The sequence below is a fragment of the Rattus norvegicus genome, chromosome 9, assembly GCF_036323735.1.
Source record: "Rattus norvegicus strain BN/NHsdMcwi chromosome 9, GRCr8, whole genome shotgun sequence".
Lineage (NCBI taxonomy): Eukaryota > Metazoa > Chordata > Mammalia > Rodentia > Muridae > Rattus > Rattus norvegicus.
The window spans coordinates 99,536,595-99,562,472 of NC_086027.1; the positions used below are offsets into that span (position 1 = coordinate 99,536,595).

Here is a 25,878-nt window from a genome sequence, read left to right on the forward strand (position 1 = left end):
ACAAGAGCCTCACTGAGACAGGCATCTGCTCAGCTGCCTGGGAAGAAAGAGGCCTGGACCAGGAGACCATGAGCTGCTGTAGGCTTGCCTGTATCCATGGCAAAAGCCCCACTGTAGACAAGAGTGGAGAAGGGGACAGTGTTGTAGGAGGGCCCATGTCAGCTGCCAGGGCCCCAAGAAACTGTCTTCTTGGCTGTGTGGACAGTAGGCATGAGTGGAAGGCCTTGGTGTAGTTTTCACAGGGCAGAGATGAGATTTAGCTCTGAAGGGGACATGGAGGCCGGAAGACTTAAGGAGCTTGTAGCACTGAGAGATGGCGGTGACTGAAGATAGAGGAGTAACTGCAGCTCGGCCCCAGAGCCACAATGGAAGCCGGGGAGAGTTAGGTAGATTCGTTATTACAGACGGTGGATTGAACGCCTCCAGTTAGGAAAGAAGGGACTCAAAGGGAAGAACCTTCTGGGAGACTGGGGTGGAGGTGCTGTTGGAGGGTTAGGTGTCAGTGCCAAGAACTCTGGGACAGTCAAGTTTGACATACGCAAAGCAAGGGGAGGTGTGCCTATCTGTGTGCATGTCAGAGAAAGTCATGGAAACAGGCGAGAGCACAGGTGAACGCTTAGTCTGCAGTGACGGTTACAGTGTGGCCTTTAGATGGTCGTAAACCCAGATGCCTGGAGGAGCAGAGAGCCTACCAAGACTCAGATTGGAAGGTGGGGGACAAGAGGAAAGTTGAAGAGGGCATGCATATTGGAGAGGAGAGGGGGGTCTTGTCCGGCCATCTGCGGGGTGTTCTGGGCAAATTGGGCACTGAGAGGACAGAAAGCTTGTTGGTGACCCTGGTAGGCCTTGTAAGCATCCTAACTAAAGCAGCCCAGATACAAACTCCTACAGCATTTTAATCTGCTGTTAACTGTTTTATGTCAGGAAGGAAAGAGGATAATATTTCAGCTAAGATTTTAGACTCCATAGTGTCGGGACTAAATGACGAACCAGATCAGGAAACGACAGCTCCAGAAATAGGTAAGAGAAATGCATCCTTCAATTTGATTCCTCCCGGGTATGATACAAAACAGTCCATGTCAGTGTCGATGCTAAGAGAGAAACTGTTCTTCAGTTTAAACTCTTCACCATTTGACACAGACTATTTACGTGTCAGTATAGCCATGGATCATGGATCATTTGTACTCTTAAGCACTAAGGTGGACTCTGTCCACCTTGATACTGACATTCAATAAGATAATGTGATGGTTACATTCTATACCCCATTAGCTCTACTTGGTTTCACTATGAACTCGCTACCATTAAGGCTTCAAAAAGTGGGTCATTGAGATCTTAACAGGTAAAAGACCTCACCAATCCTGAGTTTGATCCCTGGAACCCACATTGTAGAAAGAGAAAACCGGCTCCCAGAAGTCAATCTCTGACCTTTGACACAGACGCGCATGTGCACACACCACACTGAATATAAAACTTCCTTTAAGAGCATGTCCACGGCTTGTGACACTCAGCACAGTTACGCTGGAGAGGAAGAGAAGTGCAGGCACACCCTCTCTGCGGGGCACTGCAGTCTGCTGCGGCCTTAACCATACTCTGTAGAAACAGAAGCTTGAGCTGTACTCAAGGAAAAACATGAGGTCAACTTTGATTTTAGGAGAAAATAAAACTTTTTGGGGCTTAGCTTGCTTTGTATCTACCAGATTTTGTAGAGTTTGTTTTTCTTTTTGTGTGCATGGTCTGTGTCTGTGCACATGAGTGCATGTGGAGGGCAGAGGTCCACATCCAGTGTGTTTTATTTTGGGGGGAGCTTCTCCCATCTATTTAGTTGAGACTCCTCATCCAAGACCTGTGGGTGAGTCCCACTCTTCTGCTTACCCACCTCCTGGCCTAGAGCAGCCTCTCAGGTCCTTCCTGGGCCAGCCCATGCGCCCGTGCGCTCTTCTTTGCACGTGGGCATGGAGATGCCTGCTCTGAGCATGAGCAAGGTGCAACCTATTTAGCCGACAGCCTGGTGACACCATTAATATAAGATCAATGGAAGTCACCCCTGGGCTCATGCTGAACAGTCTATAGACATAAGTTCTGTCCGAAAGGAGTGTGTACTGTTGAGTGTTCAGTAGCTGAGAATAAAACCCGATGCCCTGGTAGTGTGAGCAGAGTGTTACTCCCATGTTGCCCCTAGTGGGGGTGATTAGAGTTAGGCTCCTAGGCTGTCCCCGGGTCATAGAGCTGATAGTGTGGGTTTAGGTAACTGTGGTGAGGAGCAGAGCCTGGGCTCCGGGTTGTCCCAGGTACCTCTTCCCTGACCCTTCTGCCGTTGAGTCCTGATACTGTTGAGGTCTCAGCCAGGAGCTAGCCCTGTGTCTGCCCTAGCACTCTCACTGTCTCACAGCAGTTGTTCTGGAATTGAGAATTTACCATCAGCTATCAGTTCTTTAGTGTCTTACACGAGCATGGTTTCCAGATCCACTGTCCTGGTATCAGCCAAAGCATCCTCTCCCTGTGACAGCCTTTCATTTCTAGTTCAAGTTCTTCAGAGAGGAACCCATCATCCATATTCATCCACCCATCTACCCATCTGTCCATTTGTCCATCTGTCTATCCATCCATCCATTTACCCACCTACCCATCCACCCACCCATCCATCTATCCACCCATCCATCCATCCATACACACACACACACACACACATCTATACATACATACATACATACATACATACATACATACATACATACATACATCTATCTTTTTCTTCCTTTTCATTTTCTTTTTGAGATAGGGTCTCACTACGTAGCCCAGGCTGGCTGTGGACTCAAGATCCTCTGCCTCTGTCTGCAGGACCTGAGATGGCAGGTGTGCACCATCATGCCTGGCCTGTGTTTTCAGAGAAAGCAGCCCTCTGTTGGCTGGCCAGTCCTACACTACTGATGGGCACTACTGTGGGTTTGCCTTGCCAGAGGAGAGTGTGTGGGTTTGTTTCCATTTCACTTTTCAGGTGTGACGAGCTCAACAGGAGCCCACCCATGTCTCCTCCACCATGAGTCCCTGCTTCCTGCATGTGCTGTGCTGTGCTGTGCTGTGCTGTGCTGTAATGCGAGCTTGGGCCATGTACTGTGTGCTGGTCTGTGGTTGGAAATCTCCTGACTTGTCTGTGCATGAAGCCATCACTCTATTTGCTCACTTTACCTCACTCATTTTGTTTAGTTGCTGTCATCAAAAATGCTGCAAAGCACAACGGTGCAGTTCCCAGTGTCCTGGCTCTCTGCTGCTTTACCTTAGCTGCAGAGTTTCAGGAATGATTACAGCATATGGTAAAAACATCTGCTAACTTTCTGTAAACACTTGAGCAGGCAGCTCCCAAACCCAACACACCAACACAGACATTCTCTAACATAGTCACATCAGATGCAATCATTCTCTGTTTATTATTTGAAGTCCAAGCTGCGTTCTAATTATTTAAAAACTTTCCCACCGTGGTTATGCACTCAGATCTAACAGCATCCCTGCCTTACTAGCTGACATCTGTGTGAAGCTCTACCACAGCACCAGAGTAGTAAAGACTGCTTCAGAATATGGGGCAGTGTGGCTCGGGTGAAGTGCTAGCTGTGGAAGCCTGACTGGAAGTCAGTCCTCAGGACCCATGTGTAGGCAAATAACTGACTGCACAGTGTTGTCTCCGACTTCCACATGCTTGCCCACACTCATGGGTCACATCCCTTCACCCAATACAAATAAAACCAAATAAAAAATATGAAGAGGATGAGTAGAAGCCAATCAATGCTTATCATCTCATCATGAGGGTGGGAGGTGGGCGGAGCAGGAGGATCTGGGGTTCAAGGCCAAGCTTGGCTTCATGTTGTATTTAGGGGCAACTTGGACTATCTGAAGCAAACTCTTATAAACAAAACAAAATAATGCCCCTAACCCCCTCTCCCCAAAAAACTCCAAAACCCAAACAAAGTCCAACAGAGCAAATCTAGTAGAATTTGAGAAGGGTAAAATTGTGTACAATATCTGAACTCAGAGGTCAGCTCAGAGGTAGGATGCTGGGCTAGACCATGTAACACACCACTCCCTAAAATCAATAAATTAATAAAGGCAGGCAGACAGATAGTGTGGTGGCTTCCCATGGCCAGACAGTAGTGAATTTTTACAAAAGTCTGCTGGCTTTTGTAGAACATAAATGCTTGTCACTTGTAAGACCAGTGTGACAGCTTGGATTTGACACAAACTCCTGTTCCAGCACAGCATGCAGGAGGCTCCTTGCAGTTGGCAGTCCAGTCTGTAGCTGCCGAACCTGCCTGCCCTTAGATCCTAAGATCCATGCTCTCTCCTTGGCTGTGCTTTACAAAGCATTTGCAGTACAGTTACATCATTAGGCCAGCATTTTTATAAATTGAAGGAAAGTTCTTGATAAAGCCACACACCACTACTTTATGTAGCTCTTCCTAACTTGAGTGGTCATTTAACAGATAACGGCAGGTTATGGTGAGAATTATTTCTTTGAATGGTTTTAAGAAGTTACACGGTTGGGTTTTCAGGAAGCAGACTGTTTTCTTCCCTGGGCTCTTGAGTGATGAGTCACTTTTAGAGTTGAGCCCACTGCTGTACGTAGCCTGCCCTGTGAGAACCTCCTTTTTCCTTTTGCTTTTAATATTGGAAGTATTTATTTTCCACACTTTATGAACTTTTTTCCACTTTTGAGACTTAAGCATTAGTAATCAGCAGAAAGTATTTGGGACTCTTTAATATGTACCATATCAAAAGTATTGTCCTTTTTCTCTTTCCTTCCTGATGTGCCGGCTGTGTGAAAGCTTAGCTTTCAGGCCTGGCTGGTATAAGTAGTTCTAGGAATGGGGATGTGGGGCCCGTCTGTCTGCCTGGGGAGCTCCCTGAGGTCAGCTGGCCTGAGGCCCTGGCCAGGGTCCTGGTGCTGTCCTCCTGCCCCAAGCTACCCTTGTCATCCTTGGCATGTGGCAGTGCCGAGCCACCCTCTAGTCACAAGCCTTTCAGGGCACAGTCTCGTGCCCAGCTTTGAACTCTTTATGTCAGGATATGAGAAGCCAATACTAACTCAACTAGTATTTCAGATGATAACTCAGCTAGTCTGTGGCGGGAGAACGCTGAGCCAGAGCCAGCAGTAAAGCAGAAAGGTAAGAACGCCCTTCACACTTCTCGGTGGGGGGAGACTGAGCGGCAGGGAGGAAGCCAGCTGCCAGGACCAGTGTCCTCTCAGGGTGCGGCCAGGCCTGAGGATACCATGATCTGGAAAGGGACTCACGCTTGTCTCTCCCATAAAGACCATTGCTTGATAGCACAGGCAAGACACTCTTGTGCCCTAGTGTGAAGTGGTGGCATTTGTGACCTTAGGGGTATCATAAATGATCTCTGAAGTAGCTTCTAAGGCCACTACTCAGAGACCTGCAGGTTACTCCTGCTCAGAGGACTTTAGACAGCCAAAAATATGGCTGCTGCGTGATTGTCTGTGGTGACTCCAGTCTCTGGATGAACATTTTTTTCAGCCTTTTCACCATACAGAGGACTATGGTAGAATACCCCTCAGGTGTTCCCAAAGCATGGGAGCCTCCCTCAGGCCGGCCTTATGCTGCTGGGGGCAGACAGGTGAGGGATGATGCTTGCCAACTAGTTTAAATACAGAGTGTTTGACAGTTACTATGTGTCAGGACCAAGGCCAGGAATGCATGGAAAAGTTGAGTGACATGTTGTCTGCCCTGGAGGTGGTACAGGAGCTGAGGTGAGGCTGCAGACATGGAGAAAACCCATTTGGCAGGAGATGCTGGAGGAGAGGGGGAGGGGGACTAAGGGTGACCTGGGAAACAGGAGAGCCTACCAGCCTTTCCGACAGGTTGTCCCCAATGCAGCTCATGGCTAGGAAGAGTTGTGTTGGCTGACATGGTGTATTAGGAACATCAAAAGCGAGATGTGGACCGGGAGAGGAGAGGGCCCAGCCAGGTCCTTTGAGACTTCGTGTGGTTATGGTAAGGAGGTTTCAGTGCTTCAGTGTAGAGCACTGGAAACGGTAATGTTTATGATAATGGTGACATAGATTATGTTAGATCTCAAAAGATCTGTGTTCACCTAGGCTTGAAGATGAGAGCAGAGATGAGCAGAGCCCAGCCCAGCCTGCAGGAGATAGCAGGTCTATGGGCAAGCAAGGGCCTGAGGATGCCCATGTGCCCTCTTCCTGGATTGAGTGGAGTCCCTGATGTCTGTTGCCTGGAACACTGTTCTGGGTCCTTACTGCTGTTTTTGGTCCCCTAGAGTTTCATACTGACCTAATGTCTAGTCCGTGACCAATTTACCCACTCTGTGTTGTGACATTGGGGTTTCCTGGGGCCCACAGAGAAAGGATCCTAGATCATTTTTCTTTTCCATGGCCTTAAGAACTCCTGCCTCCTGTAGATTACTCTGTCTAGGAGCTCCGCTCTAGTGCTCATGAGAGGATGTCCTGTGGGAGTCTGCTCCTAGGTGCCAACACCCTTGTGTCCCCATGTGGGGCAAGTCTGCTCTCGTATGGAGACCTGTGAATGTGTACTGCTCTCCCCACCCCTCACCATGTTGTCCTTTTGTAAACATGTTCCTGGATGTTAAGTGTGTCACAGGATTGTGTGCCTCCTGTTTTGTTGTCTGGGAGTGCTGGGGTTGGAACCCAAGGGACGTCTGGATGTTTGGCAGGCTGTGCTACTCCCATATTCCCAGCCGTGGTCTCAAATCCACCTTGTGGCACTTTTGTGCACAGAGTGCAGCACTTGAGGGCAAAGGACCCGGGCTGTGGGAAGCTGGTGGAGATGTAGTGTCAGTTCTGTAGGGTGGGCTGAACACGCTGGCATTGCTGGTCCTCCATGCTTCTTGTGGCTTTGTGACTTCAGTATTCACTACTTAGCTCTGTGGCTTATGTAGTTCTTCACAAGACTCTACTTTTTTCTTTCTTTCTTTTTTTTTTTTTTTTTTTGTTTATTTTTTGAGACAGGTTTCTCCATGGGTAGCCCTGGTTGTCAGAAATCAGCCTGCCTCTGACTCCTGAGTGCTAGTGTGGGCCCCCATGGCCGGGCTAGTCTCGCTTTAATGTGCAGTGTTTACGGTTTTGGTTGACTGTAACCAGTAGCAAGATGCTAGGGAAACGCCCAGAGGATCCCTGTCCCTAGCAGCTGTATTTTCCCTGATTGCTCAGGGAGTCACTGTGGTTCCCTTACATAAAGGCTAATTTCCTGATACTCTCTCTTCTTTTCTAGGTGACTCTCCCAGCGACGCAGGTGAGAGCAGTTCTGAGGTATTTGGTGTTGTCACACATGTGCACATGTCAAGCAGGGTCTCAGCTCTGTGCTTAGAAAATGTCCTAGTGAAAGTCTTTTACTTTAAAGAAATATGTTGATTTGCTGTGTTTTAAGTTTCAATCTTGTATGTGGGTTATACGTTTCTGTGTTTGAACTTTGAAGAGATCACATTTCAGGGTTCTTTCTACTCATAATGTTTATTTCTAATGTTCAAATTCTAATTTATCTCTACTTTTTTTCTGAAGTATAAATTTATTTAAATAGAATAAATTCCATTGTCTTAGTAATTTTATTTGTAACTTACTGGCTTGGCCTTTTTACTATAATGAAAAAAACAACTGCGTTTTAGCCAGGTGATTCCGCACACTTCTCTTTTTTTTTTTTTTGGTTCTTTTTTTCGGAGCTGGGGACCCGAACCCAGGGCCTTGCGCTTCCTAGGCAAGCGCTCTACCACTGAGCTAAATCCCCAGCCCCGATTCCGCACACTTCTAATCTCAGCACTTGGGAGGTAGAGGCAGGGAGACCTCTGTGAGCGAGATCCAGGCCATTCAGGGCTACGTAGCAAGAATTTGCTGTAAAATACAAGCAAAATTATGTACTGATTATAAAAACAATATGGCACCCAGCATAAGTGTAGATAATTTAGAAATGGAGCCCAGGGTGACAAAGCGAAAGGCATTTGATGATCCAACTGTTTATAACTGAAGCACACACACTCCTGAGGCCCCCATGTGTGTGACTGAGATCTGTCACTGCACAGTGTGGAAGAGCGCACCATGTGAGTGGGCTAAAGCTTGCTGAGCGATTGTCACACTGTGTGTGTGTGCGTGTGTGTGTGTGTGTGTGTGTGTGTGTGTGTGTGAGAGACAGAGAGATGGTATGATATATGTGGTGTGTGTGTGTGTGTGTGTGTGTGTGTGTGTGTGTGTGCGCGCGCGCGTGCGCATGCGCTGTCCTTTCCTCAGGTTCAGTTCATTTGGATCCATCACCCTTTATTTCCTGATTGGTTGGCTGGTTCGCATTAGCAGAGCTTCAGTGTGTCTATATTCCTAAATGTCTGCCTTCAGTGGTAGATGAAAAGAGTTCATTAAGTGTTCAATCACTTGATTGATGCCTTTTCAATGAATTTATATTTGAATTCATTGATATTTGTAGTTCAGTAAATTTATTTTTGTTACTATTGGATTCATTTTGAATTGTCATCTTTTCAGAAGGAGAAGCTGTACCTACTAGCCAAGATAAGCTGGAGGTGACAGAGAATGCAGAAGTCTCAAATGAGCTTCCCTCCAGCCTCAGGTGTGTCCTCTCCCGGGGTTTGGGAGTGTGGTCATGCCTAGGGCAAGCTGTGGGTTTCCCCCCATCGCACCTGCTGCCCAGTCAGCACTCGTGCTGAGTCCTGAGGAAGCAGCTGTACAAAGTGAGGAAAAGCTACCTCTAGTTTTCTTGTACCAGAGTTACATGCCTGTGGCTGGGGCATTGTACAAATTGGGGACGTTTCTAGTAGCGGGAAGGTCTGTCGTGCTCTGATGAAGGGCAGAGGTGCTTGGTTAATGGTGCCGGTGTTCCTCTGCAAAGTGACTATCATGCCGACAGTGGCGTGGGAGCGAACACTAGTTCTGGCCTGGCTGTTCGTTCTGTCCACTTTGAGATTTGTGTGTGTTTCATATTGTATTTTTTTTCTTCCAAAATTTATTTAGAAGAATACCTCGGCCTGGGAGTGCACGGCCAGCACCTCCCAGGGTCAAACGACAAGAGAGCACAGAAACACTGGCAGGGGACAGGTGAGGCTGCCTGGCCAGGAGGTTCTAGTTACACTGGAGCCACGTTCTCTAGTGCATGGGCCATGGGATGCCAGGGTCTTGGGCCTGTGCAGAGAAACTTCGTAGGATGTAGTACTCAGTGCTGGAAAATGTTGCTTTGAAGAAAGATAGGGTTAGGTCACTGCCTTAAACCACAGAGAAGCATTTATTCCAGACTAGCAAAAGGGAAAAAATACATGTGTTCATGTATAGGATGCCTCAGAATGCATGGGCCATTACTGGGCTGTGTTTCCCTGACCTCTAGATAGAAGACTTTCAAAGCATGAAAAGTTGTACAAAAGTTAAATCACGGGTACCCCAAAGCTGAAACACCCCAGAGGTATTGGGCACGGTAGCTGGACCTGTGAAAGGGGAGGTCCTGGGTCCCGTGGCCTGCATGTGCCACCTTTGCTGTATCTTAGAGTCAATGCCAGGGAACAGGGCGGTCCCTAGGGCCTTTGTGGAGCAGAAGGGCCAGTAAGGCTGGGGTAGAGGGCTGGGGTGGCCTGGAGCTCTGAACAGCATGGAGGCTGCTGTGTGGGAGGTGATATTCTCTCTGTTCCCACTGTTCCCTGAGATTTCCCTTCACCTGTCTTGGGCAATGGCAGTTCAGCTCCTTTCTGAGAACTGTGGGGTTTCCAGAAGCAAGGGGGTGATGATAACTGGTGGCTGATGGGTCACTTCTAACGGAATGACTCTTGTTGCTTAGGTCGGGAAGTGGTAAGACGGTCTCCACTGTGATCATCGACTCCCAGAACTCCGACAATGAGGACGACGAGCAGTTTGTGGTGGAAGCTGCCCCGCAGCTGTCGGAAATCGCAGAAATTGAAATGGTTAGTAAGACGTCTAAAGTGAGGACCTGAGCTTTTCCAGTTCACGTACATACAATTTTTCTAATTTTCCAGTTAGTTGTCTAGTTTATGTTTGTTTTATTTATTTATTTGCTTGTTTATTTGCTTATTTATTTATTTGCTTATTTTGAGGTAACAAAAGCATTGAAAGTTCAGCTTCCCTGATCTTTCTCCTTTCTGCCCAGGTGCCATCAGGGGACCTGGAGGATGAGGAGAAGCATGGTGAGTATAGACCACAGCACTTGTGCGTGTGTATACGTCCCTCTGTGAGTACTCTGAGGATGCTAGTGGCCATCCTCTGCCTAGCACAAGCTGGGTTCAGGGAGGGACACCGATGCTGCTGCCATGTGGGCCTGGAGGACCACAGGACCTGAGATGAGGATGGGCTCTAGTCATAGTGGCGGTGTGTCTTGTCTGCCCAAGACATTGTGTATATACATGCCTGTGTACACACATGAACATGAGACTAGAATTTGTTGTAAAGCTCAGGCTGCCCGAAACTCTCCATCTTCCTGCCTCAGCTTCCTACATACTGAATTATTGGTATACTCCATGTCCAACTCAGTTCTGGTTTTTATTCATGTAACTGTTCCTATAGCTTTAAGGTTAAATGTTCATAGCCAGCTACATTAAGAGGTGTACGTTTGTTTTGTTTTGTTGTGTGAGGCAGGGTCCCATTGTGTGGCTCTGGCTGGCCTAGAGTTCACTGTGGAGACCCACTTTTGACTATTCTTTTGCTTCTGTCTTGTGAATGTTGAGATTATAAGTCTACACCACCCCACCCAGCGCTGAGGTGTAAGACTTCTTGTTCTTCTTCCCTATATTCCTCTCCCCGATAGGTTCAGGTGGAAATATGAGAAATGATTCCATTTAAAAAATGTGAATATGTGAGTGTGTGTGAGTGTGTGTATGTGTGTGTGTGAGTGTGTGTATGTGTGCGTGTGTGTGTGTGTGAGTGTGTGTGTGTGAGTGTGTGAATTTGATAGTCTGCTGGCTTGCACTCCAGCACAGAGGCAGACATGGCCTCTCTTCATAGCAGCATGTTGTACACCATGTACATAATATGTCATCACTCATCCACTCAGTCTGCCTGAGGCATTTCGTATAGAAGATACTTTTAAGTGTAATTTCATTCTTTGAGAATTTCGTGAAATATATTTTGATCATATTTGTGTCCCCATTCCTCGTCCTTGCTCCTCCCAGATCCATCCAGTTTCTCTCCACTTCCTCTCAATTTTATGTCCTTTGTAAAAAGAGAAAAAAAAGAAAAAAGAAAAAGAAAAAATAAGAAAAGAAAACCAAAAAAACAAAACAAAACAAAAAACCGCTATCTACTTCATTTGGGCTGCCTGTAGCTCCTGGGTATATGCTAGGACCATCTACTGGAGCTGACTGACCTAGCATGAGCCACACCCTTCAAAACCAAGTCTCTCCCTCCCCCAAAGCCACCGACTGTCCGAGAGGGTAGCTCACTAGAATGTTGACTGACATTCTGACACTGTTTCTCTCCGTTCTTCCCTATTATCTGGCTCTCACAGCTGTCTTCACCCCTGTTCCATGACGTTCCTGAGCCTTGGAGGGCAGGTTAGGGTGCAGTGGAGCTGTCCCATCTGTGGCTGAGCTTGCTGTTGCCATGTATTGCCTGTTCTTTGATTGGTTGTGAGTTGCACATTAACCACCGTCCACTGAACGAGGACACTTGTCTGATGAGGTCTGAGGGCAGCACTGATCTGTGAGCACAGGGGTACAATGAGTGGGTAGTTTGATGGTGTGCCCATCTAGTAGAGTAGACGCTGTCTCCTGGGACTGGTGAGCTCCCCAAACATAAGTTTTGGGGCCAGACGTACAGAACTGTGTTTGACTTTCCTTTTGTAGAATGGGTCTCAAGTTCAATCAGAAAATGGCCGGTTGCCTGCATAACATTGATGCCACTGTAGCACCTATGGGTGGCACACTGGCCATTGCTGTAGTCAGCAGTGTAGTTCGAAGCTTGGTTACACTGATGGTAGCACACACCCCCTCCCCCCAGCAGCCTACACAGCATTGTAAGACAGTCTTTTTAAGGAGAAGATTGTTCATGAGCTCTTCATACCGTGGAGAATTCTAAACAAAATTTAGTATTCTTGCCCAATCTAAAACAGGCATCAGCACTATGAAACCATTATAATTGCTCTGTTTGCAGTGGGTAGTTTACATTTTGGTGTGTTAATCCACATTTCAATCTGTTTATTTCCAAAACTCCTATCTGTGACACTTTGGGACAAGCCTCTGCCAGCAGCAGGTGGTGCTGTGGTTTGCCTTGTCCTCGGTAGGAAGGCATTTTGATATGGAAAGAGGAAGGGTGAGAACTCCGCACTCTCTCATTCTGAGATGACATCCAAGAGTAAGGAGTAGCCTCTGGGGGCAGACAGTAAGCCTTAGCTGAAAATGACTGGTTTTTAACAGGTGGGCTCGTAAAAAAGATCTTGGAGACGAAGAAGGATTATGAGAAACTGCAGCAGTCTCCCAAGCCTGGTGAGAAGGTAAGAAACAGGCCTCACATGGACATTTGAAAAATCCTTTAGATGTTACAATGTTCATTGATTTTAAATCAGTGATCCCGTTCACACCCTTCAGTGCTGTTCTCCTTCATAGCGGAGGCACAGAGAATGTGCGGCCCTGCCTGCGGAGTCCTGCTCCCCGCGGAGTCCTGCTCCCCGCGGAGTCCTGCTCCCCGCTATCCAGGTGTTGTAGGGCAGCGACTGTTCAGGAGGCTGCTGTGCCTCCATTGTACAGCTTCCCACTGACCTGTTCCTTCTTCCTGGCTTCTGTGCAGAGTGGCCAGGCTGACCATTGACTCTGCGTCATTGTGAATTAAGAGCTGGGAGTTTGTAAGCCTGAATCTTACTTTGAGTTCTATGTGTATGTTGCTCTTAAGGCCTTTCTTACTGGTGCGCTTTTTTTAAAAATAATTGTTATAATGTAGGTAGGTCCTGTCTGTCATTAGCCTCCAGCAAGGTCAGAGGCAAACACATGAGGCTTCCACAAAAGAAGTGCTAAGTTACACTTAGTAGGAGGATGGAACATTAAAATATGGTGAATGAGTTTTGGTAGCTTCGGTGGTTTCAGTGGGAATGTCCCTTGTCAGATCTGACGTTTGAGCACTTGGTCCTCAGTTGTTGGCTCTGTCTGGGGAGGTGTAGGTGGTGTGGGCGTGTCAGAGGAGGTGGCTATTGGAGGCAAGCATTGGGAGTTTCAAAGACTCCTACCATTGTGAGTTTGCTCTGTTTGCTTCCTGCTTGGTGGCTCAAGATGTGAGCTCTCAGCTGCTTCTTCCTGCTGCCGCGCCTTCACAGCATCATGGACGCTAACCCTGGACCTTTAGGCCCAATCAATTACCTTCCTTGGTCACCGCTTCTTGTCACAGCGATGGGGAAGTGACTCTGGATGGTATGTTTATGAGCAGCCTTTCCCTCTGAGGAGCATGCGGGTTTGAACTTGCTGGGTCCCATCATCACCCTTCCCCTTCTGTGTATGTTGTTATTAGTTGTGCTTTCCAGGATACAATGTACATATGGTAGATAGTGTTTGTCTATGTTGCGGTTGCACACATGATGTATATCTTGGGATCAAGGAGCTTGTGTCTTATTCTGTAAATATCTTTGCAGTCTGTTATTTGACTTTTTTTTTAATCCTAAGGAAGTACTATTTTTAATTTTTTTTAAATTTTTTTAGATTTATTCATTTATTATATATAAGTACACTGTAGCTGTCTTCAGACACACCAGAAGAGGGCATCAGATCTCATTACAGATGGTTGTGAGCCACCATGTGGTTGCTGGGAATTGAACTCATGACCTCTGGAAGAGCAGTCAGGTGCTCTTAACCGCTGAGCCATCTCTCCAGCCCACTATTTTTAATTTTTAAAATTGCTTTGAAACTCCTCTTCTGTGATTCAGACTTTAGCTTTTTTCTGCACACAGCACAGTGGGTCTGAGGTCAGTTCTACCTGCTGTAAGGTAGTCATGTTTTTTTTTTTTTTTTTTAAATACCTGAAGCCATCTGCTTCACCCTCAGGTGTCTGGTCAGTCCAGACTCTCTACTGAGTGTGGTGATCCGGTTCCCTGACCCTGCAGAGCCAGCTCCAGTGACAACTACCCTTCATACTTGGTGTGTGTCTGAACAGCATGTATTTCTCCTTGCTTTAAGCAATTGCGGTTTATGTCTGGAAATGTCACTCCCGCCCCTCTCCTTCCTTCTTCCCTACATTCTCTGTGCTGTCTCTGCCACTCCTGAGTCTTGGGCCGATTCATGCGGCCCCTGCAGTGAGATTCCCTTCATGCCTGGTGTGGCAGAAAATCTCGCAATTTAGCCGAGATCTTTATGAATTTAAAGCCATGCTTGATCTAGAGAGTGAATTCTGGAGCAGCCAGGGCTATACAGTGAGACCTTGTTAAAAGAAAAACAAAAACAAGCAAATAAACAACAAAAAACAAAATAAACAATAAAATAATTTCTTCATTTCCTCGGTTACTTTCCTACCTGTTGTATCTTCAAACACCTCCTGGTGACATACATAGCCTTCTCATGCTATGTTTTAATTAAGGCAAACAGTCTGCAGTGAATTCTGTTAAACTGCGTTCCCTATGGGAGGGATTTTGGTCTCTTGGTGATGAGGGTGGCTCCTCAGATTCTTACTTGACCTCTAGGTGGCGTGGTGCTATCAGCCATGTCTCAACTCTCAGGGAATGCTCTGAGTATCTGATGATGTCATACACACAAGCTGTTTTCTGTTGTTATTGTCGTTGTTGCTGTTTTGTTTTAGTTTTGACTCAGTTCATCTGTGGTTCTTATATTCTTTGAGTTGATAACTTAGGGACATTGTTTCCATTGACATTCTGGGGTGGGGGGAGAGGGGACATACTTACTGCTGTTTCCTCAATGACCTTAATAGCAATCATAATATAGTGGTAGTGGCAGTGGCAGTAATTATTATTATTGCCATTATTTCTTTCCTTCACAAAAGCTTAAAGAAGAAGTCTGTTAGTTTGGGGGAATTTGGGTTGTTTTATAAGGAAATAAGATAACTTTTTGCTTTAAGTACAGAACATGATCATAGTGTCATGTGACCTGTGCATTCCTACCTTGCCAGCATAGTCATTCAGGGGAAGGAGAATAGGCCTTAAAAATAATGCATGTGCAGGGCTCAGGTGAGCACAGCTGCGGCGGGTTGCGTGTCTGAGGCTGGGAGAGCCAAGTTGGTTCCTGTTGAAGGTGATATTGACATTGTTTCATTTACAAGTCATAGTAGTTAAAAAGCAAGGTTGTGGTGAGCAGGGGCTGGAATGGACAGTGCCTGTGTCTCTGAGAGGACAGGCACAGAGGCTGGCTTGAGAGATCCAGTTGCTGAAATAGGATCCTGGAGTGTGACTGGCTGGTCTGTGCGGTTCCAATGATGCAATGAAAGACTTCTACTTAAAAAATCATGACCAAACCAACCCTCTGTCTCCTAAGCTATGCTGGGTGCACTCCTGTCAACCCAGTACTCAGGAGGTGGAAACAGAAGGTTTGGGAGTTCAAGGTCGTTCTTGGCTATATAACAAGTTTGAGGCCAGTTGAGACACATCTCAGAACAAAACAAACATAGACCAACCAAAGACTGACATGTGCTTCTTACCAGTGCCTGCCTTCCCATTGCGTCATGGGCAGTTGTCACTAAGGCCTTTCTGCTGGTGTCTGAGCTGAATGGTTTTTAAATGCAGATGTATTAGCTTTCTTTGATGCTTACATGCCTTCTGTTGCTGTTATTGGCTGGGATCAAACCAAAGCCCTTATTGTGTCTGCTGTGTCCCACCTATGACACTCCCTGCTCCCCAACCCTCATCCCTCCCAAAGCATGAGCAGCTGTGGTGTGTTTTTTCCAGAGACCAGCAGCCATTTCACTCTCCGTCTGGAGCCCTGCTATAGGGGAAGATCTGTTCCTGCCCACCGTGCAGGCCCCAGTTTGTTTATGTGACCCCAACATCTTAATAGTGTGCACTCTGCTTGTCACTCTGCTCTAGTAGGTGCTGTGACTACATGTGGCAGACCCACCTGCTTGTCTCCATTTCTCACTGGGGGATTACAGTGTGCACTACCATGCATGCCTAGCCTTTCCATTCCTTCACAAAAACATTTTATCCTGTGGTGATTGTGAGTCCCTCTGAGCTGTGGAGAAGCACTGGAGATGTGTAGAAACTGTCCTAGCTGCCTCTGCACCCGGGCTAGTGACACTAGTGTAGGTAAGATCCAGCATGCTCCTCCTATCATAAGAATGCTGCTTCCCAGTCCCCCCTTTAAACAAAGCCTCTTCCTCCCCCACCTTTTGCTCCTGGCCATCACTAGTGTGCCCCACCTCTGTAATTCTGTCTTCTCAAGCTTGAGTATATAAGAGGACTTGTTTATGGCCTAGAAGGTTTTTTTTTTTTTATTGTGATCTGTAATTTCAATTGTGATTGGTAATTTTCCAAGAGTTGTCTAGGTGATTCCGGATGTTTGGGCTGAATTAGTCTTCCATGATATACAGATACCACAGTTTATTTGACATGTCTGGGTTATTTCTAGCTTGTGGCTGTTTTAATACCTTTTCCTTTGTTTTTGTTTGTATTGAGACAGATCTCAAGGGGGCTTCCAGCTGGCCATGTGGCTGAGGGTAATCTTTACCTTCTGATCCTCCTGACTCTGCCTGCCAAGTGTTAGCGTTACCAGCATAAGCCACCATGTATAGCTTGGAACGAGTTTGGTTACAAAGGTCTCACCATTTCTGAGTAGACTTTGTGTGAATGTACGTCTCAGTTTCCTAAGTGAGTGCTTGGGTGCGCATTTGCTGGATCGTGTGTACATTAGTCTATACACCTGAGGAAGACAGCTCGGAGGGAGGATGTTGTGTTTAGGCTCACACCTACGGGGTTTCCCTGGTGCTCCGTTAGCTCCGTTGCTCTGGGCCATGGCGAGGCGGAGCATCGTGGTGGAGAGGGTGTACTGACAGCAGAGTGCAGCTGCTGACCATGCAGCTGAGGAGCAAAGGTCAGGGGCCAGATGCACCCTCAAAGGCAGCTCCTAGCGACGGAGTGATAGAACTTCCCCCAGTTAGGCCCACATCGTAGACAGTCCTTCAGCTGACAAGTTCCAGAGGATGAAGTGAAAACCTTTGCTACCCAGTCACCCAAGCCTTCGGGAGATATTCTTGGACTCAGGACTACTCTGGAGTAGTCTTTAAAGTCATCCCAAACTGTCTCACCAGCAACTCCAGTCCACCCAGTTTCCACTGCCTGGCACCAGGCATTGCTGTCTAAACTGCACTGAGAGTCACTGCGGCTCTTGGACACACTTTCATGTGCTCACGCTGACCAAATGTCACCTTCAGTGATGTGTCTGTGTCTCTTGTCCCTCTTCTGATTGGTTTGTCTATTGCTGCTACTGAGCTTTTATGTTGTCTCTGAATTCTATTTACTGCACATGTCTTTATGCAGTGTATGATTTGCCAATATTTCCTTTGTCATCTCAGCTCCTTTCGAAGGACTCTGCAGAATACACATTGTCATTTCTGATAAGTTCATTATTTCCCTTCTGTGGGACCTGCTTGGGGTGCAGTCTCTAGTTTGTCTAGTTGGTCCTTAAGACATTCTCTTCCTCCCTGCCATAACCAAAGGAGAGATCCCTTATCTTCGAGTCAGCATGGAAGAAGGAGAAGGACATCGTTTCCAAGGAGATAGAGAAGCTCCGTGTGTCCATCCAGACCCTGTGTAAGAGCGCACTTCCCCTGGGAAAGATCATGGACTACATCCAGGAGGATGTGGATGCCATGCAGAATGAGCTGCAGCTGTGGCACAGCGAGAACCGGCAGCATGCCGAGGCCCTGAGCAAGGAGCAGAGGTGGGGGCTGCGGCCAGGGTTTTTGGGGGGGGCGGGCTTCAGAAAGGGAGGGGTGGGAGGCGGGGCTTCAGGAAGGGAGGAGTGGGGGTGGGGCTTCAGGAAGGGAGGGGTGGGAGGCGGGGCTTCAGGAAGGGAGGGGTGGGGGCAGGGCTTCAGGAAGGGAGGGGTGGGGGCAGGGCTTCAGGAAGGGAGGGGCGGGGCCTGAATGAGACACTGACGAACTCAGAATTGTGACTGAAAGGAATAGAATAGCCCCTGGAGACTGAGATTATTAGAGAGGTACCTTTTATATGACCAAACGTGTAGACTTTTTTCCTTCAGAACATGTTATTGATTGAACGATATATCCATAAGTCCATGTTTCATGAAAGCTGAGTTATATTGGGTCTACTCTTCCCTTCCTTCCTTCCCTCCCTTCCTTCCTTCTGCTTTTTTTTTTTTCTTTTTCTTTTTGTCGGAGCTGGGGACCGAACCCAGGGCCTTGCGTTTGCTAGGCAAGTGCTCTACCACTGAGCTAAATCCCCAACCCCTCCTTCTGCTTTTTGCTTTTGTTTTGTTTTGCTTTGTTTTGTTTTTTGAGGCGGGGTCTCACAGTTTAGCCTGGTGTTCACTCTGTAGACCAGGTTGGCCTTGAACTCACAGAGATTACCTACCTTGTGAACATGTGATTAATGGTATGGACCAGCATGCCCAGCTAAAATTGTACTCTTTTTTTTTCCCCCATGTTTTCAAAATAATTTTATAGTAGAATTATATTCCTTTTCCTATTACCCTTCCTCTAACCCCTCAGATTGATAGCAGCTTTTATCATTGTTGCATACAGGTACATATATGTATGTGTATGCACAAATACATAAACACACCACCTAAGTCCTCTTATGTTGTGTGTGTATGGTGTCAGAGCTGACCGATTTTTATTGAACAGCTAATTTGGGGGCTCTTTCTTACTAGTCTGTTATATTAAAAAGTCCTACACATTTTAAAATATGTCACATGATGGAACGTAGGAAATCACCAATAGTATTGATGGTGATTGCAGCATGTACCGTTAGCCCAGAGAGAGCCTCCCTTGTAAAACCTGATCCTGCTCTCCTGCAGCAAAGTGTGTGTGTCGGGTATGGGTGTCTTTGTGTTGTATTAAAAGCCTGAACGGAGAGTGATGTTTGGCTCCAGCATTTTGAGGTATATTCTGTGTTGGGTCCAGTGCTCAGTCCAGCAATGAGGAGGTCACCTGTCCTTGCTGAACACATGAGCCAAGGACCTGGGTAGAGGGAGTCTGTCTAAGCCCTGTGAGCCTTATACTGAGGAGGTGTCTCCTGGTAAGGAGGCACTGGTTCAGGCTATGTTCAGTGTCTGTGGGACCTTAGCCGTCCGTCCACTTTCTTGCTGCCCCAGGGTCTCTTTTGTGTACTTTAAGGACTTCAAGCCTGTCACCAAGATGCTCCTTTTCACTTTACGTTTTAAGGGCTAGGGAAAGAGCTCTGGGAGAGTGCCTGCCTAGCATGTGAAGCCCTGGGTTCCCTCCCTGCTTCCGTAGGAAGTAAACGAATAAGCCATCAGCACCTCAGGCTGGATTGTACTCTAGGCCTGCCAGCTGCAAGGGGTACCTGTTTGCCATTCTTAGGGGTCTGACACGTAAACCCTTGCCTTGGGGTGGAGCCAGCCCTTTGCTGTTCATGGCCTCTGGGCTGGAGTGAGAGGCACAGACAAAGCTGATGACACTCACTGGTTGTTGTCCACCAGCATCACAGACAGTGCGGTGGAGCCCCTGAAGGCTGAGCTGTCTGAGCTGGAACAACAGATCAAAGACCAGCAGGACAAGATCTGTGCGGTGAAGGCCAACATCCTGAAGAATGAGGAGAAGATCCAGAAAATGGTGCACAGTATCAACCTGTCATCACGAAGATGAGTGGCCAGCACTGCAGAGATGGAACCATCCTCCTCATGATGGACAAGGGGGCAGGAACCGCCCCACTGAGCCCTGTCTGCTAAGACGATGGCCTGCTGTGCCCTGACCCAGCTAAGGTCAGAGCTTTCAGTTTAGGCACTAAACTATTAAAAGGCTGTGTTTCCCTCCTTCCAGCTGCGGTACTCACTGCTTACAAATAGCCCCCAGCTCGCCTTTGTGGGAGGGCTTCTTTCTTTGTTTGTTTGTTTTTTTTTTGTTTGTTTGTTTTGGTTTTTTTTTTTTTTTTTTTTGCAAATACGTTTTTTCTGCTGCAGCCTGTTTGACCCTATACCCTAGTTTTAGCAGGTAAGTTGTCTCATCCTACTGGGCAAACAGCAGGCTTTTGTTTCTGCTTTTGTGTTTCCCAGAAGGACTTCATACTGGCATGGAGCAAAGGACAGCTATGTATTTTTGGTGGGTATTTTATAAATAGAATGAGGCCTAAAATGTTTAAATTGCCATTTTATTTCTACCTGAAGGGCGTCATTTCAGCCCATGTCCTTGTAAGGTGCCTGTCGTCTGTGTGGGGTTGCTGCCCTCTTACTGCACAGGCTTCTTTCTGCAGCCTCTGCAGATTTGCTGTCTGCATTTCTATCCCTTAACGCTCATAGGCTGAGAAGGAGGATTTAGCATAGCCTCTATGGGCATTGTGTGATGGGAACCTGTCACAGGCTACCACTGAGGCTTTCTGCAGCCCCCAGCAGCATCCAGCTCACTCCTGATGGATGAGCAGTCCCCTAGGCCACCTTAAGAGGACATTGTCGCATGAAGAGGTAGCATGGTCCTTCTCCGTGAAGGCGTGCTCCGAGAGTTGGGAGTGAGGAGAAACTGTGAGGAAGAGAGTACACCAATTTACAATTTGTGTTTATTTTCCTTTTTTAAAGACCCTTTTTTTTTAAAGTAAAGTTGTTTTTTTTTTAAATGGTTTTTACTCAGTTTTTCACCTTCTGTAAATACTTATTAAGGTCTTGAATTATCGTATAAAGGATCTCTCTGTGTTTGGAGATGTTCTTACTGGCATAAGGTCTGAGGTGTTCCTTACGTTTCTGGGTATTTATTATGTACACTACGTCGAACCCTGGGAAGTGTGAAGACTGCCTTAGCACGGTTTTGTGCCTCAAGGCTTAGCACAGGTGGCACAGCCAGTGTTTCTCAGTTAGTGGAAGGCAGCAGTCCAGTTCTCAGGGGGGCCTGGACATGGTGGAGATGTCGCTCAGCCTCTGAGTCTCTCCTGTCTGAAGCATACCACCCCACCCTGCCAAACAGATGCTTCCAAACAGTTTAGGAGAGGGAAGGATTGCTTGCCAACCAGCCTCTGTATGTTCATGATCTCTTTTCGACTAAATTAAAAAACTTAGCCATAACCCTAAGTGGACCCCATATATACCAAGTTAATATATATACATGTACATGTATATATATCCTTTTATGAATTTGTATATATGAATAGAATTTTTATGTTGAGAAAATTACATACATTGTATGTGAGTAAAATTTTATATGCTGTAGTCTATCAGATTGTATCACAAAGTTTTATTTTTCTTTTTTATGTAAATCATTAAAATAATCACCTATTTTTCCTATAAGTGTATGGATTGTCAAATTTAGTTGATACGGAAAAAATGTAAGCTTTTGGATTTTTAATTTTTCAGATGCATAACAGGGGAAATTGCTTCTTGCTCATACTGCGTGCGACACATTGCCTCTCTTGTCATTTTGACATCTCATGAGCCTGCTTATCCTTTGCCAGAAGTTTAAGGTTGTTTGTAAAGTCTTGAAGGCCTGTATGTGTACCTGTCTCTGCATTTTGGGATATACAGACTAAGCCCTGACCTTTTTTATATTCCGAGAGTGTACAGAAGCAGGATTCCTAGTTGTCTCCCGGCTGTGGTTTAGACGTTTCCCAGGAGTGCAGAGTCACACTTTAGGGATTTGACCTCAAAGATTCGGATGACATTAATCTGTGCTTAGAGGAAATGTGTAGAAGAAACATGGGGTAGAGGGAGGGAGATGGCCCAGTTGGAGTGTGAGCATCTGAGTGGGAACTCCCAGGACCCACATAAAACTACCAGATGTGGTAGCACACATCTGCAATTGGAGAGCTCCTACAGTAAGATGGGAGGCAGAGATAGGAGAACCCCCAGGAAGTGGACCAGCTAGCTTGGTCTGTGCCGTAGAGAACAACAAGATCTTGCCTGAGATAAGGTGGAAGGTGAGGACTGAGAGCCAAGGTGGTCCTAGGTGGTCCTGACTCCCGCATGTGTGCCTGCACTCACACACACCCAGACACGTGGTATAAAGCAGCTCAGGGCGAGCACTCAGACCTGACACTTGGGTAGTCATACAGTTGTCCTTTCAGTGATCAACTTTACAAAGACGGCAGTGAGTAAACTCTGTGAGAACACAGGCGCCCTTCCCTGTTGTGACTCAGTGCCAAGAGCTTTGTGGGTGGGCATTAGTGGTCTCGGCAAAGGACTCCGGTCCCAACTTGGTCTCCAAACTGCCCTGAACTACCCAAGTTCCCCAAGTTTTTGATGTGCACAAATAAGCCAAGCAAGTAAACAGGCAGGCAGGCAGCAAGCAAGCAGGCAGTAAGCAAGCAAGCAGGCAGGCAGGCAGGAAGCAAGCAAGCAGCAAGCAAGCAAGCAGGCAGGCAAACAAGCAAGCAAACAAGCAAGCAGCAAGCAAGCAAACAAGCAAGCAAACAAGCAAGCAAGCAGGCAGGCAGGCAGGCAGGCAGGCAAGCAAGCAGGCAGGCAGGCAAGCAAGCAGGCAGGCAGGCAAGCAAGCAAGCAGGCAGGCAAGCAAGCAGGCAGGCAGACAAGCAAACAAGCAAGCAGGCAGGCAGACAAGCAAACAAGCAAGCAGGCAGGCAAGCAAGCAGGCAGGCAGGCAGGCAAGCAAGCAAACAAGCAAGCAAGCAGGCAGGCAAGCAAACAAGCAGGCCGACAAGCAGGCAGGCAGGCAGGCAAGCAAGCAAGCAAGCAGGCAGGCAGGCAAGCAAGCAAACAAGCAGCAAAGCGCTTAATATGGGTTTAAGCATTAAACTGGTTCAAGTAATTTTGAAACTTCCTATAAACCCTCCATGTAGGTCTTCAGCCCGCATTGCTGTGACAGAAGCATTTCTTCGGGAGCTTCACAGGCTGCTGCTTCCCAGCCCACGAGAGCGCATGCTTAGAGGCCCAGTGCAGCAGGCTGTCCCCTCAAGAGAGCTCTCCCTGTAAAACTCAAGGCCTCTTTACCCCTTTTTTCTATTTTTAAACCGGCCAAGGCATCCATCTTGCTGTTTAAATACTTTCTTGGACTCCTTAGCAGGAAGAAGGTTACAATGTCTACAGAGCAAGGAAGCTTCTGGAAAGAGTAGTATGGCTTCACTCTCCTTTGGACCCTGCTTGTTTGCTTTCTTGACCAGGAATGAGTGCCTCCTTGTGCCTTCCATCTGTCTGTGGTTTGTGCTTACTGGCCTGTCTGTCCTCTGGCCTGGTGTGTATGTCCCATCTGTCTCTAATGTGATGTGACTGCCCCTAACAGGGCTTAGCTCCCTATTTATTGAAAACAGGTATCACCACAGTTTAAGAAGCTGCTTTTTACTCTATTCTAGCAGTTTCCATTCCTAGGACCAGGAAACTAAACCATAGCTTCAGGATATCTCTTTTCTTACTGTATCTTGATTTTTTTTCCCCTACTGTGACATAAAAAGTATTCTGTGTCAGAGCAAATTTTGTATAGATAATTGAAACATTAAACTCATGACAAGAGCTGGAGAGCTGCTCAGTGGTTAGGGACAAGGACTGGAGGGACAGCTGTGGTTAAGAGCATCTGCAGGTCTTGCAGAGAAAGGACCTGGGTGCAGGTCCCAGAACCACGTGGTGACTCACAAGTGTCTGTTTCAGGGGACCTGTGCTCTTCTTCTGCACTCCTTGGGTACACACTTGTACACATACATATAGGAAAACACTCATACACATAAAATATGTCTAAAAAACTTAAACATAGAATAAAAAGGAAGACAAGGAGTGCATCTACTCACCAAGGTCACAATTTTATAATAATCTTATATGCTTGTAAGGGCATGAACAAAGTAGTTAACTTATGTGTGGTATATGTGCATATGTGGTATATATACGTGTGTGTGAGTGTGTGTGTGTATGTGTGTGTGCCCCTGCCTGTGTACAGAGACCAGAGAAGGATGTCGGGTGTTCCGTACCCTGCCTTAACCTTTAAGACAGAGTCTCACAGAACCTGGATCACTCACCTCTGTTTTCTTATATTTTCACTCACCTCTGTTTTCTTATATTTTTGGTTGTGAGCCTAGCCTTTAATGGCTGAGCCATCGCTCCAGCCCTCACCTCTTTTTTCTTTTCCAGCTAGACTGGCTGGCCAGCAAGGCCCTGTCTGTGATCCTCCTGTCTCCACCCCTTCCCATCCCCCAGCACTGAGGTTGCAGCTCTGTGTGGCCGCACCTGTCTTTTTCTGTGTTTACTGGGGACCCAAACTCAGCTCTTCATGCCCGTACAACAGGCACTCTACCCACCGAGCCGTCTCCTCAGCCCTGGAAAAGTAGGTAGGTAATGTGACTGAGGGAACTGGAGGCAACTTTATTTTGTTTTAAGAATCCCCTTCGTGCACTCAGGTTCAGCATCTGTTGGTCTGGATTGAGTGGTTTTTTTTTTTTTTTTTTTTTTTTTTTTTTTTTTTTTTTTTTTTTTTGGTTCTTTTTTTCGGAGCTGGGGACCGAACCCAAGGCCTTGCGCTTCCTAGGCAAGCGCTCTACCACTGAGCTAAATCCCCAGCCCCTGGATTGAGTGTTTGGCTGTTAGGCCTGTCCTGGAACCTGGAGAACCAAAGATACAAGAGGTTAGAAAGAATGGTTCACAGCCATTGTGGTGTTGGTATTGGTTATGGAAAAGAAGAAAGTGGAGTACAAAGAAGACATGTTAATATAATACTGATGTTAATATGATATATTAATATTATGTTAATGGAACATTGACTTGTGTGTGTCCTAAAGTTCAAAGGTTATTTTAGAATAACAGTTTGGGAGGTAGCCATTCTTCAAGGGTTTCAGTGATGACAGGTCACTGGACGAGAGTTGATACTTTGACTCCACAGAAACCTAAGAAAATGGGACTCCATCTCAAACCTGTCCTTATCGCCTACTAACAGAAGAGGTCTCTTGTTGGGAAGAGGACAGTGCCCAGCATGAAGCCATGAAAGCATTGCCCCTTCACTCCCCTAAGAACAAATCAGAATCACAGGGTGCAGAACTGAGTCTAGATCTGAGAAGGCAAAGGGCAGAGCAACCCCAGACCACCACACCATGACCCACTCTGGGCTGTCAGCTGGCTGTTCTGGTCTTTGTGCCCTCAAGCTGGGATTTAAACTGAATAGATTTCCTATAGGAAACACACACACACAATCACACACATTCACACGCACGTGCGCACACATGCACAATCATACTCTGCTGAAGTGCTTTTATGGACATTTCCCCTCAGAAATATTTCTCTCTGGAAAAATAAATTCACAGGATGTAATTAAAGCCATTATGTGTGTATGTTGGCTAAGCCTGTTCCTAAGTGCTTCACCAAACGGGCCACCGGCTCGAGAAGAGAAGGCAGGCTTTGTTCCTGTCTATCAACAATAATATTTATTAATTGCAGCACAGGGCGTTCTGAGCCTTTACGGTTTCAGAAATAGCCCAAGGAATACCATCGGTTCCAACCCCAGGGTGGCCTCCGTAGGAGCCTGGGCTTCCATAACAGCCCGCCTTCGGGCTTGCGTCCTTTGGCTTGGGGCCTGTGAAGAAATAAATTCTAAACATGAGAATAATTAACTTCAGAAAGAAAAAGTCCCCAAACCGTGCTTTTGGGTATCACAGCTACGAGCAGTTCTGTGCAGTGACTTCTTTGTTTTCTCCTGTCTTCCAAGTCCTCTGGGGGAGCCTTTTCTTCATGTCTGTCCTCGTAGGGGATCCAACGATTTGGCTCAGAAGAGGAATCAGTGTTGCTTTCTGGGACAGTGTGGGCGACTGCTGAAACATAAGGGACTGGGTGGCCCACTAGGCAGGCCACAGAGCCAACTGTCAAAGC

General features: G+C 46.8%; 1 protein-coding gene across 6 annotated transcripts in view; it reads left to right on the forward strand.

Moving 5' to 3' along the window:
* The window catches only part of Traf3ip1 (TRAF3 interacting protein 1), a 36,791-nt gene extending 15,419 nt beyond the window's left edge, over positions 1 to 21,372 (forward strand). For 2 of the 6 annotated variants that reach the window (XM_017596540.3, XM_039083925.2), the window contains 10 exons: positions 925 to 1,020; positions 5,091 to 5,153; positions 7,254 to 7,274; positions 8,507 to 8,591; positions 8,993 to 9,076; positions 9,804 to 9,927; positions 10,131 to 10,167; positions 12,391 to 12,467; positions 17,615 to 17,838; positions 19,582 to 21,372. In XM_017596540.3, coding sequence (XP_017452029.1) covers positions 925 to 1,020; positions 5,091 to 5,153; positions 7,254 to 7,274; positions 8,507 to 8,591; positions 8,993 to 9,076; positions 9,804 to 9,927; positions 10,131 to 10,167; positions 12,391 to 12,467; positions 17,615 to 17,838; positions 19,582 to 19,747 — 977 coding nt within the window. In that variant the 3' untranslated portion in view covers positions 19,748 to 21,372. The remainder of the gene's footprint in view (positions 1 to 924; positions 1,021 to 5,090; positions 5,154 to 7,253; positions 7,275 to 8,506; positions 8,592 to 8,992; positions 9,077 to 9,803; positions 9,928 to 10,130; positions 10,168 to 12,390; positions 12,468 to 17,614; positions 17,839 to 19,581) is intronic. The other 4 variants (XM_006245437.5, XM_006245436.5, NM_001012204.1 and 1 more) reach the window with 3 other exon arrangements.
* Positions 21,373 to 25,878: the final 4,506 nt, after the last annotated feature.